At 35.0% G+C, this 20,598-nt stretch overlaps 3 protein-coding genes across 3 annotated transcripts in view; 1 reads left to right on the top strand and 2 right to left on the bottom strand.

Annotated features, from left to right (window-relative positions):
* LOC119556265 overlaps positions 1 to 10,659 on the bottom strand; it is a 112,399-nt gene extending 101,740 nt beyond the window's left edge. The window contains exons 1-2 of the mRNA XM_037868314.1: positions 10,192 to 10,659; positions 1,646 to 1,741 (exon numbers count right to left, since the gene is read on the bottom strand). The gene's annotated coding sequence lies outside the window, so the exon portion shown is untranslated. The remainder of the gene's footprint in view (positions 1 to 1,645; positions 1,742 to 10,191) is intronic.
* A 1,737-nt stretch (positions 10,660 to 12,396) lies between these two features.
* LOC119556724 (microfibril-associated glycoprotein 4-like) lies at positions 12,397 to 13,717 on the top strand. The gene is made up of 2 exons (XM_037869122.1): positions 12,397 to 13,484; positions 13,544 to 13,717. The coding sequence occupies exons 1-2, from the start codon at positions 12,406 to 12,408 to the stop codon at positions 13,683 to 13,685; spliced, it is 1,221 nt and encodes a 406-aa protein (XP_037725050.1). The 5' UTR covers positions 12,397 to 12,405; the 3' UTR covers positions 13,686 to 13,717.
* A 4,251-nt stretch (positions 13,718 to 17,968) lies between these two features.
* On the bottom strand, positions 17,969 to 20,365 carry LOC119557025 (dentin sialophosphoprotein-like). The gene is made up of 2 exons (XM_037869565.1): positions 20,117 to 20,365; positions 17,969 to 19,936 (listed from the first exon to the last, which is right to left on the bottom strand). The coding sequence occupies exon 2, from the start codon at positions 19,898 to 19,900 to the stop codon at positions 18,095 to 18,097; it is 1,806 nt and encodes a 601-aa protein (XP_037725493.1). The 5' UTR covers positions 19,901 to 19,936; positions 20,117 to 20,365; the 3' UTR covers positions 17,969 to 18,094.
* Between the last annotated feature and the right edge of the window lie 233 nt (positions 20,366 to 20,598).

The raw sequence follows: 20,598 nt of genomic DNA, 5'->3' as shown, positions 1-20,598 counted from the left end.
TTTGGTTTGGACTCTTGTATGAAATTTCATTAATTTCCAATCGCCTGGTGCGGTTTGCATTATTATGAACCGGGGTGGGATGGGGGAACCACCTCTTCGATATGGTTCTCTTTCTATTTTTTTTCTGTATGTATACAATATACCACAATATAGTGGAATGTGCAGCCATCCACCCCCGACGGCCACTCACCCTTAAGGAGATATCTTGACGCATTTTGGTTTGTTCTCCACACATCCAGTACTCAATGTGCAGTATTACAAAAACCATATAGGGCGAAGGCGAAGGCGATGACGATGTCGAGTATTTCCAACCCCATAAAGTCCATACAATTCAATCGTACGATTTCGTTTCTATATGCATGGAAAATTTGTTCCTTCTGTTCTCAGTTCCCATGCTTTTGTATTAGAAATGTTTATTACTGATATGATCTTATATAGTATGTTCTACATTTGAGATCAAAAAATTAAATTGGCTTCAATAAAATACATTTTATTTTCCGATTACAACATAAGACGAAAGCGTGTATTTCCAACCCTATAGAGATAATAGAATTCAATCGAACGATTTCGTTGCAACATGAATGACAAATTGATTTCATATGTTTTGAGTTCCCATGCTTTTATGTTTTAGTATAAAAGTTTATGACTGATATTGATATTAGCTTATGAAGCATGTTTATAATTGATATCAAAAATTAAAATGGATAAGTTATATCAGTAGATAACTTTTGCTTTAGGTTTTTCATGTTTCACAGGCCTGAGAAGGAGATCCAACTTTTTTCATAGCCCATTTAACCCAACAAATAAAGATGTCATACATATCGAATACTTTCCAAGTCAATTACATATAACGCATGAATGTGTGTGGGACTGAATGAATAAGAGGCTTTAATCCTTGCCATCTGTCCCCACAGTTGATTATTTTTTCAACCAAAGCTTTTGGCCTTTTTAAGGAAGACATATGTACAATGTACATGTACATTGTATGTACATGCATACATATTGTAATTTTTCTTCTCTGTTTAATTTCGTCGGCTCTTATACTACCATTTTAGCACACCTAACACCCTTTCCACAGTCATTTCCTATTTTTTTTTAAAGTTCTATCAGGGATGCCACCCAAGGGGGGGATGCCATTAAAAAAAAATCGTGGGGTTTGGAAACGTTTTGGCTTCTAAGAAGCTAAAGTCTCACGACTTGATCCGTAACCTCCTTCTACCTTCTAGCAAAATGTTTTTCGAAGGCAGAGAGCTTGTTGCTTTTCCCTCAAAAGTCTGCTCCTGCCTTTCGACCTTGTTTTAAACAACATTTTCGTAGACACTTGCCTAGCTCTCCGACCGTTCAATAATGCCTATTTGGCAGGCATATCACGTAATTCTAATTTAAAAATTACAAGCCTTGCTTGGCAGCCGGTATCACGCGTTTTGATAAGGCCCTGTCACATATGCATTTATGTATTTTTCCCTTACATATACCTAAACTTCTTGGATTAGCGCCGCTTATTACCTGAAAACACATGGGAAGTTGGTGGTTAGTGTATACACAAGGAACTATATCTTACAGTAAACAGGAAGAAATATATAAAGTCAATCACTTAAAAAAAAATTTATTAGCTTATATAATAAAAAATATATAAATGACTTACCTGAGTGTTTAAGCAGCTCAGCATTTCAACAATTGATAGTTCTTTAATTAATTCCAATCATTAAGGAAAAATGTATGCGTAGATATCAAGGATAGCCTGAAAATAAAAAAAAAGATTTTTTAAATTTCATAACTATGATACAAAGATATTAAAGGTTTTGAATAGATTGAGAACTATTTTATTCTTATATTTAATTACAAATGGCCTTGAAATTCCTATTCCCATTCGTAGGTCTTTTTTAAACATATTACCTACTATGCACCCAGGTTTCATGACGCTTTTTAGCGCGCTTTCGAACTCCAAAAGGCGTATCCCCATTTCACGCGGTGCACTTTCAAGAGAGCACTCTAAGTCGTTGGGTGCACTTCTTTCGGTAATGTACCGGATGCTAAGCCCCAATTAGAGCACAAGGTAATTTTGTGAATTTTCGCCTAGTACTTGCGAATTTAATTAGTTTCGAGTAACTAACGATATTTGAAAAGGCAGGTGTTGCTCTCTGGCTAACAAACCAAACATTGCGTTTAAACGAAAATCAAATAATTAAGGCCAAAAAGGGGGAAACATTTCATTCATCATTTTATTGCGGTTAATAGCCATTATATTGCTTATTAATCCCGCAAATAAAACGACCACAAACTCCTTAGATAATTAAATAACATATTTAGATCAAGAGAATTCAAAGAGAATCCCTTCAGATTGCGGTTAAGTTCGGAAACTGGATGTCGTTTAATAAAGACATTAATTGAATACATTATTTATACAATTTTTTCTTGTTCACGACCCCTACTACACGATTATATGTAGATTATTTCAGAAAAGTGACTTGTAATTGACAGAATGAGAATTTTGCCGTGTCACTGGCAGCGTGTGTTTATGTGAAATAATCGTGTATTTGCAGGTCTCTATTATACCTCCACCTATTAAACACCGCTTCCGTAGACTTTAACTTTGTTGAGTTGAGCGAAAAATAAAAAAATCTGCGATGATGAGATTTGGCTGAGATGGGCAGAGATGAGCGCTGACGAACAGGGGCAAAAAATTTAATTTCACTTAAATCTTTCTTTCAATTAAAAGTTTTAATTGATTTTCCGTATATTCATGCACACATGCACATATTGTGGGTGCGTGTCCGACAGTTCGTGTGTGTGTGTGAGTTCGCGCTTACCTGCCGTCGGTAATTAATAATAAATATGTGAATCGAGCGTGAGAAAAGTAAGTTTAAGTAAGTTTTTTTAATAACGCTTAAGTGTTTCATGTTTGATTTAAGCAAACGTATTCGATCAGTTTCTTAATAATAACTCCTTTGCCGAGCATGTGATAACTTTGGACAGGAATTTGCAAGCAAGAGATTCTGAACTTTATAATGTTACAAAACTGATTTACATTGGAACACTTGGAAAAATTCAAATATAATTATTTCATTATTCAGTATTGTTTAAATGGAAAATATTCATATTTACAAATTTTGTGTGTAAAATAAAGTTCTTACCAATAAAAGATAATTGGGTAAATCAATAATGAATATACTTTAAATCGATTGAACATTTTATTTAATAATCTTCAAAAAAATAATTTTAACACTCTGAAATATTAAAATCGTTCTATATTATTGATAGTATGATCAGTATTGTTAAATTATAAATATTTGTACCCAAATAATGTCGTGTATAACAGAGAATATTTTTGATAAGTTTGGAATTTATACAAATTGTAATGGATCTATAAGATTATATTTAAAACATGTAACTTTTTACTTTCTTCCTAAAATTTTCCAAGTGTGGCATGTGAACAAAGAAATTTGTGTGAGCATACACTAAGAAAAATAACTTTATTTTGTTAATTTCTGCTGCCAAAAAATATTATAAAAATTATTTTCCTATTGCTTTCACTTCACTGAAAGTTTAAAACAAGGAAATTTAGCCATATTTCTAAAGGGTGAATAAAGTATCTACAAGATTTGTTGCACTTCGTTCCAACTTGTTTCATCGAACTTCAAATCGAGCCGCAAGCCTTAGTTCGAACTCCAACCGTCCAACCGGGTTTGACCTGATCATGAGATGTGACCAAAGAGAGGCACCCAGAGAGAGTACCAAGTGTAGAGCGAATGGAGGGCACAAAAGGAGTAAACAATGATGGAGAACGCCAGCACAAAGGAGAGCGAAGAACAGAGAAGTACAAACATTGAGAAAAGTGAAAAAAACCCAGAAAAGTAAGTGGCGTAGGCGCAAAAGAATAATACTCGCAAAACGGGTAAATAGACTTATACAAGAACTTCGAAGACCCATAATAAAGCCGAAATAAAGCAAAATACACATAGATATGTATCGTTTCAATGTAAATAAATGTACAATGTAAATGTATGTACTTATATAAGATAGATAAACAATAGCGATTGGAAAACCCCATTTCCGCAGTTTAGAATCGACCACAAATTGAATAAAAAGCTTTCATAAAACAGTCATTGTTCCATACTTTCTTATCTCTTCATTTTATTTTTACACTGACTTATCTCCCCTTAGTAAGCTTTAAGTGCAGTTTTTCCCTCCAACGTTTATTTATCATCACAACCCATATATCATTTTTACAACTGATAAAAAAGTTTTGCTAAAGAATACAAAGAATATACTTATAAATCCTGTTGCAATAAATTGGCTTAAAAAAATAAATAGCGATACAAAGACTATTCTTATAAATCGTATTGCAAAATGTTTGCTTAAATAATGAATAGCGATACAAAGAATACTCTTACATATACATAAATCGTAATTGCAAACTTCTTGGAAACCTCTGCAAGTTTTAAAGCGTGAACAATACTTTCTCGTAGCGTAACATTATAACTATGACAATATATATCATCTATGATAACATATATCACATAACAAGTAATAAATCATTCAATTATCAAATTTGCAAATTGGACGTTGGCTACTTGAAATATTTTTTTTAGCAATTTAATGAGTACGAATCTCATATTTCCGAATATAATATTTTATTCACTAAGATTTTGTTTAATTTATTTTAATAGCTTTAGCATCAATCTAACATTTTCGGAGAAGATACACATTTTTTTGTAACCTTTTCCATTGGTACAATTTGATTTTCCAACAACTTGGAGTTTTAGAAGAATTTTAATTTAAAGGTACATTTTTTTATACGAAGTATAGCAAGGCTCACAGTTTTTCTGAAACACTTTTTTTTTGACAGACAATGCGTCAACATTAATTCCACGATGTGCACGTTTTGCGCATTATTTCGATGTGAAGTGGATTCATGTTCTTAATGGTCCTCAAATGCGTTTTCAGAAACTTGTCAATCGGTTGGGGCACCCTGTTATATTTGCCATTTGAGAGATGCTATCTCAAATCATATTCTTCAGATGTCCCCCTTTTTTGACGGCCGTTTCACTTGGCAGGAAAAGTTTTTTCAAGTATTTTTTTTTTGACTATTCCTATCGCGTGGTTTCGATCAGGAAGACGACAGAAGAAATATAAAAAAAAGATGGTCAAGCTGTACTCTCAACTCGTTGCCTTAATGCCAAAAGCAAACAGTAACACAGTAACCACAGGCAATCCTTCATCATCTTCTGCAGCATCTCACAGTCTCAGTTCAAACTTGAGATTTCTCAGCTTCTTTCTTTTCTTTGTGCTGGTTTGGTGGACCCAAGTTTATTTGAAACTCCACTCTACTCCATCCACATCCACATCCACATCCAGATGCAGAGAGCTCTGCCTTTCCGCTTGGGCCATAATTGTTGTCAAAACGAGTTTTCGATGAAGTGGTCGGGTTGCTCTGGTTGTTGTTGATGTTGCTGTTGTTGTTGTTGTTGCTGCCGACGAAGTGACCGTTGCCGTTTCTGTTGTTTTTGCTGTAATCGCTGCCTACGTTAGACTTAACTACAGCTAACCCAAACTCCAAAATATAACTTAAGGCGAACTCGAGCAAGAAGCAAGAAACAACGTACACTCACAAAAAAACTATTGGGTCAAATCTACCAATATAACAGTAAACTTGTCACTTTAACCAACGAAATAGTTACTCTCCCAACAACAAAACTCACACAACTAACCATTTTATGGTAGTTTTACCAATAAATACCAAAGCAACAACAAAATGTACATCACTATATTTAATATTTTTTACCCTTTCAGGTGTACAACTCAACAGTACCTACTATGATATTACCCACTTTAAAACCCAAATACATCAAAATCTTTTAAAAATTGTTTGGTTTTTTTTTATCGGTTTTTGAGGATTGGTTGCCGATCCTCTTTCTTTTTACAAAACTAAACATGGTTAATAAAATATATCACTGGGTTTTCGGGTATGCATTACAAACAAGTAGGTACCAAACAAGCATTTGCAGGTTTGTCAATAAAACCACCTCAAGCAACCTAACTACAATGTCCAAGAGGTAGGTAGGTACATTAAAAAAAAGGATCCCAAAATATCAAATGTTTTTATTTTGGATCCAACTTTACCTAAAAATAGGGTCACAAATATTTTCAGCTCTTGAAATATGAATATTCAATTTATATTTATCCCCTATAGCCTTCCAAAATTAATTTAATCTTTAAACCTAACTAGGTACAAAAGGTAAGTAGTCACATACAAAAATTGGTCCAAAAATATTACAGTTTGGTTAAAACTTTACCAAAAACAAGGTGACAAATAATTTCAGCACTCAAAATACAAATAACATACATATTCACATATTCAATTTGTATCTATCGTCTGTGGCCTGTTATAATTAATTTGAGAATAGTATGACCTCTTTTAAGCCTTTTTATCATTGCTCCGTGAAACACTGCAGTGTTTTGCAAAAAACTCTGGGTGTTGTTATTATCCCCCTGGTGCCAGAGAACAATGACTATGCTAAAAATCTAAATTGTTTAGATATTCTGTGCACCATTTAAAGCTCACGTGCGAAATGGAATTGTTTCGTTCACATATGTGTACAAATGCGACGGGGGTGCTGATGCATCGTCTACTTTCAACTTTGGGTGACTTTCGTCCAATTCTCATTCAATGACCTCAAAGGTACGACTTGTTTGATATTTTCCATTTGCGGACGATTGTACCTTGGATTGTCAACAAAAATTCGATAACGTTTGTGTCAAGTGAGTGGGCCGGCGGATCAAAAAAAACACGGGAACGGTTACAAACGGGCAATGTTTGAACAATGACCGACTTCGGGTCATTGTCTTGACGGAGCTTAATAATCAAGCATGCTTTACTTTAAAGACAAGAAGTAAGTTTTAAAGCCCTAAGGATTTTTAGCTTCTTCGTGCGAGTTTTACTCAAGCCACTTGGAACAAGCAACGAAAACTTTGACTCGTCAGAAAACACAAAGGTAATTGAAAACGATAATCCTCATTAGAGTCCCCTCTGGCCAATTTTAATTATGATGGTACGATAATCCCTATTTAAGTCATCTTTGGGTAATGTGTTACGGCATTTCATATTTTAAGCGAACTTCATTCGGCCAGCTTATTTAAGATAAGGATGCTAAGTTTGGAATAGTTTATAAATACATTTACACTTTATACATTATACATTTATTATTTATATCAAACGTCTTTCGGCCAGGTTATTTGAGATAAGCATGACTTGCTATCGTATACTTTTCCAGATTTACTTATACTTTTTTTAACTTATTGGGCTATTAGTTTTTATAAAATATCTGAGATACAGTTCTCCGTCTCTATCTAAATTCACAATTGTTTTCTGAAATTGTATAAGAATATACATATATAATTGTTTCCCGCAAAGTTCGTATATTGGTAAATGCCTGTTTTAGGAGGCTGCTTCTTAACAGATCAAATGAAATATGACAGAAATGGATTTTTTCATACGAAAACTTTGTATTCTAAAATGGAATGGAAATTCTATTTCTGTCAGCTTCAAAATAGAAATTAATTGAATGAAGAATTCCATTCCTGTCATATGTGATTAGAAAATGTTGTAAATACGAAATTATATGATCGAAATTCCGAAGTGTAAAATTGTATTTAAAAACCACGGTCTTTGTCTTATTTTGTATATAATTAATACAAATATTGTATGCATAAAATGTACCAATACGGATAGTTACCTAACTGTAAAAAATGGTTAACAACTATTCAAGATAGGGATGTGTACTTTGTAGTGGCTTTGGTTACTATTTAATAGTAAAACAAGAAAAAACGATGTGCAATTCCGATACCTTTTTAATGACTGATCCAATTTCAATAATTTTTAACTTGTAGATGGGTATGGATAATAAGAACAAAATCTTATTAACAAAATAAAAAAAAATTGGGACGCTAGACGGGTTTTGGTTACAGAAGCTTGTGGGCCTTAAAGTGGGCGTGCGCAGGAATCCCAAGAATCTGCATCTCCCAACATTCTAGCTCTTATATGTAGTTTCCAAGATCTCAGCGTTCAAAAGGACTGACGGACATGGCTAGATCGATCACTGGCCTAGTCAATCTAACCATGTCCGTCTGATCCAGAATATTTAAAACTTTATAATAACGATTTCGTTGGACGATTTGACAATTCGATGGTAGCATAACCATTTAACTATTATATTGGTAATTTACCCCGAAGTTTTTTTGTGTGCACGGTCTTTTTCTTATTGGTAGTCTTGGTTCTCTGGGTCTAACTTTCCAGGCCGCAATATGGCTATCTGCTTTTCCTGCTAATCGTTTTGTTTTTAGTTTTCCTTGGCTCTTTGCTCTTCTTCCATTGCCTGCAGTTCTTATTCGCATTCGGCCAAAGGATATGGATAAATTCATGAAAACAAAAAAGTGCCGCGCCAAAAACAACACACATATGTATGTATGTATGTCCCACGCACAAGCACACGCACATACCAATACATGGGCAATCGCACCCGCAGACACAGACACACATTGACGGTTCCGCAGGCGACTAACTGTACTGCATGGCCAACCAAAAAAAAAAAAGAAGAAAAACTAAAAAACAAGGGCTTTTCTCTTCTCAGTTAAGTTTTCTCTCCTAATTTCTGTTGTTCGTGCTTTGTCCTCTTCTTTTGTTTGTTTCATTTTCGTTCTTTCTTAATTTTTGGCAACGTCAATTACACGCCAAACTTCTTGCTTGAAAACTTCTTAACCCCTAGCAGGTAGCCACAGTTTAGCCACGAATTAACCCTCCAGTGGGCACATCTACATTTTTGTCAATCCCTTGTCTTTTTGGAAATATGTTTAATATTTAAATAACCTATAGGAAGTGGCAATGAAAAGCAATGACGATCAATTTGATCTTATACTCTAATAAAAATTAATTTATATCAATTTGATAATAGTTTCGTTTTTTCTAACATACCCATTTGATTTTAATTAATACCAAATGGGACTTCTGAACAATACATTTTGATCAAGATGAATAATTTGATCTTGTTTCATATCGATTCGGTATATTAATATGTTCAAATTTAAAATTGAATTGATTCAATGTTCAACAAAATAAAACTTTGATATTACAAGTTATGATTATGAAGTATTAAGTGATCTTAAAATAATATTCGAATGGTTTTTTAGAAGGTATTTAGCTAAATTGTATCCATACATAATATTGATCTTCGATCTTTCGAACATTCAATTGATCTTTTTGGACATTACCTTTTGAACAAGATGATAAAATCAATCTTAATTTATGTATTATTTAAAAAGAATGGATTCTCCGAACGTATTCATCCATTGGATATTATTTTAAGATCACTTAAAATAAAATTGTGATATATTGTAATATCAAAAAAGTATTTTGTATGCACATCCAGATTTAAAAAAAAGGTATTATGGATCTTCGATCCTTCGAACATTCGATTGATCTTTTCGAACATTACTTATTGAGCAAGATGATCAAATTGATCTTAATTTGAATAGATATATTAAAATCCAATGCTTTTTCGGAAGGTATGTATCCATTGGATATTGTTTTTAGGATCACTTATATAATAATTATATTTTGTATTATCAAAGTATTATTTTGTATGCATATCCAGAATTAAAAAATGATATTACTGATCCTATTTTAACATCTGTGCAAGACTGGGTTAATGGGAAGTTTGAACTGATCGGTGGGGAGTTTTACAGGCTTTTTGGGGTTAATGGCTTTGGCCTGAAGACCGCACTTCACACATGCATGCATACATGGGTAATATAAATATATATTTTTTGCTGCGTTGCCTTGTTTTTTCCCCCCTTCTTTTCTTCTCCTTTCTTTTCTTTCTCTCGGAAACGCAAATGATGCAGTCCGTTTGATTCATTTGACATTACAATTGCTGCAGCTGCACTTTATTGTTGTTGGCGATGCTGCATTTTGCTTCAGTTTCAGTTTTCATGTTTTTCCAAGCTGTTGTTGTTTTTGCAGGTAAGTCGAAGATGAGTGTCGAACCGGTTCAACTGGTACAAACACACACACACACACACACAGAATCAAGCAGTACTTGCACTCACTCACTCCCCCTATATCCCTCTCCCTTGCACACAAACACTCCGCACCACACTTAGTGCACTATCTCCCTCGCTCCTCTCTTTCTTTACCTCTCGCTTTTGTTGATCTCTCCGCTCTGCGTTCTCCGCTATTTCCAAATATAATCGCCTTTTGGCGAGGGGGGGTGAGAAGTAAAGGTGGTTATATGGGGGGCGGGGGGGTGTAATATTCACGCTCACTTGCAAGTAACCGAAAAAAAAAAGAATATGAGTAATGCACTCGAACCGCAACACCCGCGTGTTGTTTTTCTCTTTCTTCTTCTCCTAATAACACTCGACGCACGCGGCGGCACACTCGACTCGCGACTTTTCGTGTTTCGTTACCCGCCACTGGCCATCAATTGGCGGCAAAAGCAAATGCGAGGAAAAGCCAGAGGCCAGAGGCAACTTTCCGCACTCGAACGCGACTGCGATACTCTTATTGTGCGTGTGTGTGTGTGTGCTGTGGGGGCGGTGCGCTCGACGCTCGACGTTCTCGCCTGTTCGACTGGCAACACTGGCAACCTTCGCGACCGGCGTTTGAAATCACACTGCTCGGCCCGCAAAACAAAAGGTGCGCCTGAACGCATTTCGAACGCGGCGCCAGCGGCGATACTATCGAAACGCTATCGCATGTTGCGGCCACCACCAGCGAACTTGGTACTCTCCCCCGCTCAGTCACCCCCTCTCGGTTGCGGCTCTCCTTTTAACAGAGCTGTTAAGATGCAACGTTTTGTAACAGTGCACTATGGGTTAAAATGTGCACTATGGGCATATCCGCCAAATGGTCAACCAGATAACCAAAATAAAACAAGAAAGGTGGTTAACTTCGGCAAGCCCAAGTTTGTATACCCTTGCAGTTTTAAATTTTAAATTTTAAAATACACAAAATGATATTCCCAATAGTCCCAATAGATAAATATGTCAAAAAACACCGAAGCTATAGTTTGTTTCATATTATTTTCCCACCAATTTTCCGATCGTTCCTATATGGCAGCTATATGATATAGTCAACCGATTTTGATTAAATTTAATTAGAAATTCAGAACTAATAAAAAAAATTTTTTTTCCAAGCGTAGGAGGTTATATGTTAAAAAACACCGAAGCTGTAGTTTGTTTCATATTATTTTTCCACCAATTTTCCGATCGTTCTTATGGCAGCTATATGATATAGTCGTCCGATTTTGATAAAATTTAATTCGAAATTTATAACTAATTAAAAAAGGGTATTTCCAAACTTAGGAGGTTATATATTAAAAAACACCAAAGATATAATTTTTTAAAATTGTTTTTCCCGATTATTCCTATGGGTGCTATAAGATATAGTTGTCCGATCCGGCGGTTCCGACTTATATACTACCTGAAAAAGAAACAGGACTTTTGGGAAAGTTTTAGCCCGATAGCTTTAAAACTGAGAGACTAGTTTGCGTAGAAACGGACGGACAGACATGGCTAGATCGACTCGTCTAGTGATGGTGATCAAGAATATATATACTTTATGAGGTCGGAAACGTCTCCTTCACTGCGTTGCAAACTTCTGACTGAAATCATAATACACTCTGCAAGGGTATAATGAAATGAATCATACACTAAATAGAATAGTGTACATTAAGATATTTCACGCTAACATTTCAAAGAAGTCGGCTGAGTAGTTTTTTCTCATGTTTATCTAAATAATTCATTTTTATAGAACTCCAAGAAAAGATTGCAATACCTGTATATATCAACACGAATTCCAATCGCTCTCAGAAAGTAAGGCAATACATATTTGAAATGCAATTTTTACTGCAAAAGCTTTGAAAAATTCCCAAAATTGAAAACATGATAACGTTTGCAGTCGTCGGCTTATCGCAGCTTAGAAACTCATGGTATTATTCTATGCTTATGAATCATACCTATGTCAGGTTATCGTTCCGAAAAAACGCCGATCTGCTGAGATCAGTATAAAGTTGGCGGTTTATCTAAATAATTCATTTTTATAGATCTCCAAGAAAAGGTTGCAATACATGTATATATCAACACGAATTCCAATCGCTCTTAGAAAATAAGGCAATACATATTTGAAATGCAATTTTTACTGCAAAAGCTTTGAAAAATTCCCAAAATTGAAAACATGATAACGTTTGCAGTCGTCGGCTTATCGCAGCTTAGAAACTCATGGTATTATTCTATGCTTATGAATCATACCTATGTCAGGTTATCGTTCCGAAAAAGCGCCGATCTGCCTATATAAGCCCCACAAATGGCCTGTGATGAGATCAGTATAAAGTTGGCCGATCCAGCAAAATGAAATCGTACTTCACGTTTTTTCTGTCGTTTTGGCTTTTAAATGAGCTTTCTGCCACGGAAACGGATATAAATATAGGTTCTGGTCAGTCAACGGAAAATCAGTGCAACGGATATTGTATTTCTATGCTGAAGCCCCTTTTCAACCGCATTGGGCAACTTGAGGAATCTGCAACAAAGAACGAAGAACTTCAGAATTTAAAAAACCAAGTAGAGTGGAAGAAAGAACTAATAGATGCGCAAACTAAAGAAATCGATTATCAACGTGACGTGATCAAGACATTGACTGGAAATATCCAAAGTCTGCAGGGTGAAATAAAAGACAGAGACTCTCAGATCAGTGGTCAAATTGAACAACTGAAAAACCAAATCCAAGGCATTATGAAGCAGAATAGTGACGACAAAGTAAAATCTCTGACCGAAACCTTAAAAGATTTGGAAAGCAGGCTAGAAATCATGGGTTCCCAAATCAATAATCAAACTGAATTGATAAAAGCGAAAAATGCCGAGGTAGTGAATTTAACATTCAACAACAAATTGTGTACGGAATCCATTAGCAAAATAACCGATGATCTATTGAAGTGCAATCGACAGGACTCCTGCCACAGCAAAGGTCCTAGTGATATTTACAAAATCAACCTGAGGGGGATGAGTACATTCGAAGCTCCCTGCAGTTCAGATGGTTGGCTAACTATTCAGAAACGTTTTGACGGCTCCCAGAACTTCAATCGACCCTGGATGGACTATAAGGAAGGATTCGGAAATATAAGAGGAGAGTTTTTTATCGGGCTTGAGAAACTGCATGTAATGACCCGGGAACGTCCTCACGAACTTTACATTAAACTTGGCAAGGTGGACGGATCCACAGGCTACGCTCATTATGATGACTTTAAGATTGGAAGTGAACTGGAGTCATATGTGTTGTCGATAGGGACATATGATGGTACAGTCGGAGACTCTCTACTTATCCATAGGAACCAAAAGTTTACTACACTTGACAGAGATAATGATCAATTTAATTATGGCAATTGCGCTGGACTTGAAAATGGTGGTTGGTGGTATAGAAATTGTGCTTCAAGGTAAAAACATCAATTTACTAACAATTGATCCATATTAATATAATCACTTAAAATTACAGCAAGCTAAATGGAAAGTTTTATAAGGAGGGTCGGACCAGAGACAACGTAATTAATGGAATTACTTGGGGTACCTGGTATGCCATGGATTGGACCCACTCGCTTACCTTTGTGGAAATGATGATTAGGCCCAAAACGTTGTGAGCACTAAAAATATTGAATTGCGGAAAATATCACATACCATTTTATTATCTTTTGTAAATTTGTTTGTGTAAGGACAAAATGAATAAAGTTTGAGTTCTTTTCAATTAAATATTCTAAGATCGACTCGTCTAGTGATGCTGATCAAGTATATTTATACTTTATGGGGTCCGAAACGTCTCCTTCATTGCGTTGCAAACTTCTGACTGAAATCAATATACCCTCTGCAAGGGTATAAAAATCTTCATAATCACCTTATTTTTTGCGCATTTTCATAAATAAATGGACATATTTTCATAATACAGTGGAACCATAGCATATTTCATTTGTTTTGTTGAAGAAATTTCCCTGAAAACTGAAAAAATTTCCTTTTTTTCATTTTTTCGCAAGGAAAACATATGATTTGTTTGCACTTTATCTACCAAATCTCTTTATTGCAATCTTATAAGAAAATACAAATTCAAAGAGAGCAGACAAAATGTTCAATTAACTGTTAACAACATGGAAAAATAGTACGTTCGTACCCCTGGAAATAATGCCCATATGTAAGAAGAGGTAAAGCATACAAAATTCCATATACACGCTGCTTTTTCAACGTTACAATGTGTCTTGATCTTCATGAGAGATACCTCATTTTGTTGTTCCTATTCTATAAATTTACACAAAAATAAAGTTAAAACAATTTAAATTGTTTACCAGTTTGTAGTCCCTAATATTAAAGCTAGCTTCTGTTTGGTTTTGTACATTTCCGTCCTTTCCTTCATTTTGTACGGGAGTAACGACTTTATTTCGAACAACTAGATTATATTTATGAAAACCAGTATTTTTAAAGATATTTCGAATGATAGGAAGTCCAAAACAAGTGTTACTACACCTCTAAGACTACAACTTATTATAGAACTACCGAAATACTTGGTTGGGACCTTTTTATTAACTTAAGTTGACTTAGCTCTGCAATTATAAATAGGTTTTATAAATCGAGCCACTGTACTTTTTGTGCTATTAACTTGGTCGTGTATGCATAAATATTAGAAGTCAATATCTTTTAAGGGGGTATTCTAGTCTAGAAATTTAAAAAAATCTAAAAAATTTTTTTTTCATAATTCGATAGTTTAGATATTCAAAAATATCTCCCTAATCGGATTTTTCAAAATTCAAATTATTTTTAAAATTATGGCTGATTAAGAGAATGTAAGTTATACGTGCTATTCTATCAGTTAGACTGCCTGAAATTTAACGTAAAACTTTAAACGCGTTTTTCTCAAAACTACTTTTTCTGATACGGTAGCCATAATATTTCAAGTTCTAATCAGCCGATTTACTTAAAATTTGGCATGAATATTCTTTCAATATCTCTCTATCGCATGAACCAACAAAAATTAAGAATTTAAAATTTGTAATATTTTTAAAAAAATCGATAAAATTAAAAAATTAGTAAAAAATCGACCTTTTTTTTGAGTGGCCGCCATTTTATGAAAAAAATTTTTTTTTATTAGTTTTGCTGGTTCATGACATAGCGACATTCGTACTGATTAAGAATCTTTTTTTTTTTTATTTTTAAGATGACCACAAGGGTAGAAATCATGGCGACGAGGACACGGCCTTTTTTTTTCCCCCTCTACTTCAAGGACGCATAACTCGATGAAAAAATGTATTTTTTTTTAATTTTATTTTATGTACTCTTCTAAGTTAAATAAACAAATGATAAAAAACCCGACACTAAAAATATCAATTGTTTAGTTTTAATTAATTGTTAAAAAAAAGTAGAGCCTCTAGACTAGAATACCCCCTTAACTTGGTCGTGTATGCATAAATATTAGAAGTCAATATCTTTTAAATTAGAGATTGTGCCAACAAAAATGTTATTTTTGCCCATGCTGCAGTAACAGAGGAATGTAAGAAAACATTATGTGTTAACATTTCTGTTAAAAATATGTTCTGAGCCCGAACATGTGCGACGTGCGACACGCGACTTGCCGCGCAGATCTGTATGAGAGCACACCGAACCGCATCGAGCCGAACTAAGCCGAGTCGAGTGCAACGTGTTCGATGTCCCTGCAAGCAATCGGTCGAGAAAACTATCGCCTAAGACAGAAACACATTCTACAAAACAAAAAACTATCTTCCAAATCACTCTAGATGTTGAAAAAAAAAAAATCAAAATTAGTTTGCAAGTCGTGTATTTGTTTTTTGTTAGCCTTCTTTTATTCTTGGCGTAAAGTTAACTAATAATTTTTCGTTTTTATTTTCGACCATCAACCTTTTTTGCGTATTTATAAATCATAACTAAAAATATAAATCTTCAATTATATAAGATAATCTCTACCTCATTTTTGGAAAACAAAAAATTATAATTTTTCTGTTCTTCGAGAAAGGATCTAATTGATTATTTAAGTATCACTGAACTGGAAATAAATTAAATGGTACGAAAGCATGTCGCTAATGCCCAAGGACCGTGTTTACATTGCGAAAAAACGCTACTATATATACATATAATAAAACTGATAAGTAAAACAAAAACAAAATATATTTAAATAGGTCAAAAAAAATTTATTAAACAATTTCCAGTTGGAAAATGCTATTCTACATATCTTTTATTAGCACATTTGCTTGACTTGCAGCGAACAATTGTTTTCAACTTCTTAGTTACTAAAAAGAAACAAGTATTAAATGCTTGCTGGGATTGCATTTTATTGGGTGCATTTTAATGGGTTTCAGAATGGGAACGCAAATCTTCACTTCTAGACTCCATAAGTTATTAGATTCCGATTTTAAAGTGGGATACCTCTTTAACTTTGGGGTTAAATTCTCTAATAATATTCCCTCAAATCTATCTTTTAAAGGATGGTCAAAGTTTTAACTTATATTCATGTTCGATTTTTTTGTAATTCCACTAGTTTCCAAAATGGAAACCCAAAACTGCACTTCCAGGTTCCATAACTTAAGTTATTGGATACCGATTAAGACGTGGGATACCTCTATAAATTTGGGGTTGAATTCTCTAATAATCTACATTCAAATCTACCTTTTAAAGGAGGTAATCAATTTAAAACCCGTTTTCATATGTGGTTTTTCCGTAATTCCAATGGCTTTCAAAATGAGAACTCCAAAAATGCACTTCTAGGTTCCATAACTTGAGTTATTGGATACCGATTAAGACGGTATGAATTCTTTGATAAGCTACGTTCAAATTTATCTTTTAAAGGAGGATAAAAATTGTAACCCATTTCCATGTTTGATTTTTCCTGCACTCCCATGGCTTTCAGACTGGGAACCTAAAACTGCACTTCTGGATTCCATAACTTTAGTTATTGGATAACGATTAGGACGTCTTTAATATTGTACATTAAAAATATTCTTTTAATCGAGGGTCACTGAGTACTTACCAGATTGGGGTAGTCGGGTGGCAGGGGCGAGGAGCTGCTGGTTCCAGTGACAGTTCCGGTTCCCATTTTCCATTTCCGAGTATAGCTGGGTCCTCAGGGGATAGAGACGTCCATTCGAGAGCGCCTTGATTGAGGTCTGGCAGGCGGACATGGCGTAGTTGTCGACTGTGGCATAGAGTAAGAATCTATATAGAGACACCATTTGCTCTGCCGCTTTCTTTTGAGACTTTGCCAATGATGCCACCCAGGCGAAAAACGATAATTCGTGGTGATTAGGATCAGCGAGATATGGTTCACCAGCAGGGCGGACATCAGCACGATCGATTGCGCAGGCTGGTGAAGACGAAGGAGACGAGTAGCTGGTGAAGGGCCTTGCCGCACAGGTGACAATCTACCTGTTCCACACGTACGTGTCCTCCCGCGGACGCATTGCCTCCATGATCACGTGCATCTTCCACAGGTAAGGGCTGCAGCGGATAACTAGGGGAAAGAGAAATATGAGGTATATATAAGGTAGGCGTTTCAAACCCCTTCTAGAGCTGTCCAAAAGTATGCTGTAAGCAACGAAAGTCAATATATTGCTGCCTACTTTTAGACTTATAAATTAGGAGAGAAAATCCCAATCATGCTGTCAAACAAAATTTGTACGTGTTTCGGTGTGAATTTGCTCCGATCTTAGCAACATTTTTGTAAAGCCTACTCTTATTATTTGGTTTCAAGTCGTCTGCATTTTTTTCGGTCTAAATTTATTCTTAACTAGATTCTTTCCTAACTTCATAGAAATTTATAAATTTATTTTAATTTTTAAAAATGTGTATTTGCGCGACATAAAAATTAATAATAAAACATATTTTTTCTTGTCTGGATGTTATGAACATTATTTAATATTACGATCTATCATCAATATTTGGTTACAGTTTTTAAAATTTGGCTTTATTCTGCAGACTCTCTCGCTGCAGTTTCCGGGCTGTACTCGCCAGCTAGTTATCCCGCTGGATATGGGATGGAGGATCACTTGATGGGGACTCACGATAAGGAATCACTTGACGAAGAATCACTTGAAAAATAATTTGACGAAGAACTTGTCAAATAACTTGGTACATTATCAAGTGAAAAATCACTTAATGGAGAATCACTTGGTGGAGAATCATTTGAAGAATCCCTTGATAAAGAATCTCTTGATGACGAATCTCTTGATAAAAAATCTCTTGATAAAAAATCTCTTGATAATAAATCTCTTGATAAAGTATCTCTTGCTAAAGAATATCTTGATAAAGAATCACTTGATAAAGAATGACTAGATAAAGAATCACTTGATAAAGAATCACTTGATAAAGAATCACTTGATGAAAAATCACTTGATGAAATATCACTTGATGGAGAATGAAGTGGATAATAACTTGATGGGATCTTGGATGAGGATGCTGCTGCGGAAGTAGAGCGGTGCGCTCGCTTTCGACGTAGACGCTTCTTGATTTTTGATAGCACACGGTCAAAAGCACGCTTAAGCTTTATAGAAGAATCACTTGAAGGATGATTACTTGTTTGAGAATCACTTGGTGGAGAATCATTTGAAGAATCCCTTAATAAAGAATTCCTTGATAAAGAATTCCTTGATAAAGAATATCTTGATAAAGAATATCTTGATAAAAAATCACTTGATAAAGAATCACTTGATGAAGAATCACTTGATAAAGAATCACTTGATGAAAAATCACTTGATGGAGAATCAAGTGGATAATAACTTGGAGAACTTGATGGAGAATAACTTGATGGGATCTTGGATGAGGATGCTGCTGCGGAAGTTGAGCTGTGCGCTCGCTTTCGACTTAGCACACTTGAAGGATGATCACTTGATTGAGAATCACTTGAAGAATCATTTGAAGAATCCCTTGATGGAGAATCATTTGATGAAGAATCCCTTAATAAAGAATCCCTTGATGAAGAATCCCTTAATAAAGAATCCCTTGATAAAGAATCCCTTGATGAAGAATCTCTTGATAAAATATCTCTTGATAATGAATCTCTTGAAAAAGTATCTCTTGAAAAAGTATCTCTTGATAAAGAATATCTTGATATAGAATCACTTGATAAAGAATCACTTGATAAAGAATCACTTGATAAAGAATCACTTGATGAAAAATCACTTGATGGAGAATGAAGTGGATAATAACTTGGAGAACTTGATGGAGAATAAATTGGAGAATAACTTGATGGGATCTTGGATGAGGATGCTGCTGCGGAAGAAAAGCGGTGCGCTCGCTTTCGACGTAGACGCTTCTTGATTTTTGATAGCACACGGTCAAAAGCACGCTCACGCTTTATAGAAGAATCACTTGAAGGATGATCACTTGATTGAAAATCACTTGATGAAGAATCATTTGAAGAATCCCTTGATGGAGAATCACTTGATGAAGAATCTCTTGATAAAGAATCTCTTGATAAAGAATCTCTTGATAAAGAATCTCTTGATAAAGAATCTCTTAATAAAGAGTCTCTTGGTGAAGAATCTCTTGATGAAGAATCTCTTGAGGAAGAATCTCTTGATGAAGAATCTCTTGACAAAAAATCAAGGTACAAAAAATCACTTGACGAAGAATCTCTTGATAAAGAATCACTTGATGAAAAATAACTTGATGGAGAATAACTTGATGGGATCTTGGGTGACGATGCTCCTGCGGAAGTAGAGCGGTGCGCTCGCTTCCGACTTACAGGCACACGGTCATGGGCACGCTGATCCTCTATAGATTTCTCGCTCATCCCTCCGCGGGATTTGGGTTTAGACGCAGTTTCTGTTTTGTTCAAAACAGCTGCTTCCTGAGGAGCCGGCATCTTGCGTCCGCGACTGGAGTATTTCGTAGCTCTAAGCTGGAGAAGGATTGAGATTGGAATGCATTATTAGTTTTAAACGGTTAAACGCCGCCGTTTGCCCCTATGAGAGGTTGGAGTCCCTTCTATGTCAGTAGGGAGTATTTAAATTTGGAAACAATTCCTCTAGATTTCATTAAAATTATTTAAATACTTTTTTTTATTGCTGTGGCAACTTACTTCGTTTCACACGCGATTTAGGCTTGGAATTCAGGTATTTAGCAGCTAAACCACAATAGACGCGCACTCGGATAGAGCAGTAAAACTAAACGGAACCGACAAACAAAGAAGTCTCAAATGTGGAATATAAATGAATACGAAAATTCGCCTTCTTAATTATTTTTTTTGTTACAAGTTTAGTCAGCTAAAAAAAATTTTTTAAATAAAAGAAAAATAATATAAATTTTTGAATACACAATAAGGTCTTCTCCGCACGAGCTCTCGAAGTAAACTGACTAACAAGACGAAAATCAAGTATTATATTTAAATGACAGAAGCAGAAAAAGCAAGGCCTTCTTGATCCTTTTTTGTGTGGTACATAAAAAAGCAAGGCCTTTTTGATCCTTTTTTGTGTGGTAAATAAAAAAGCAAGGCCTTGCTGGTGCTTTTTTTGTACTCTCTCCCTCTATTTGCAGTTCATAGTTTATATCTTTATTAATTAA

Source organism: Drosophila subpulchrella, chromosome X (assembly GCF_014743375.2).
Source record: "Drosophila subpulchrella strain 33 F10 #4 breed RU33 chromosome X, RU_Dsub_v1.1 Primary Assembly, whole genome shotgun sequence".
Lineage (NCBI taxonomy): Eukaryota > Metazoa > Arthropoda > Insecta > Diptera > Drosophilidae > Drosophila > Drosophila subpulchrella.
Note: the sequence above shows the minus strand (reverse complement) of the source record. Positions and strands in the feature narration are given on the sequence as shown.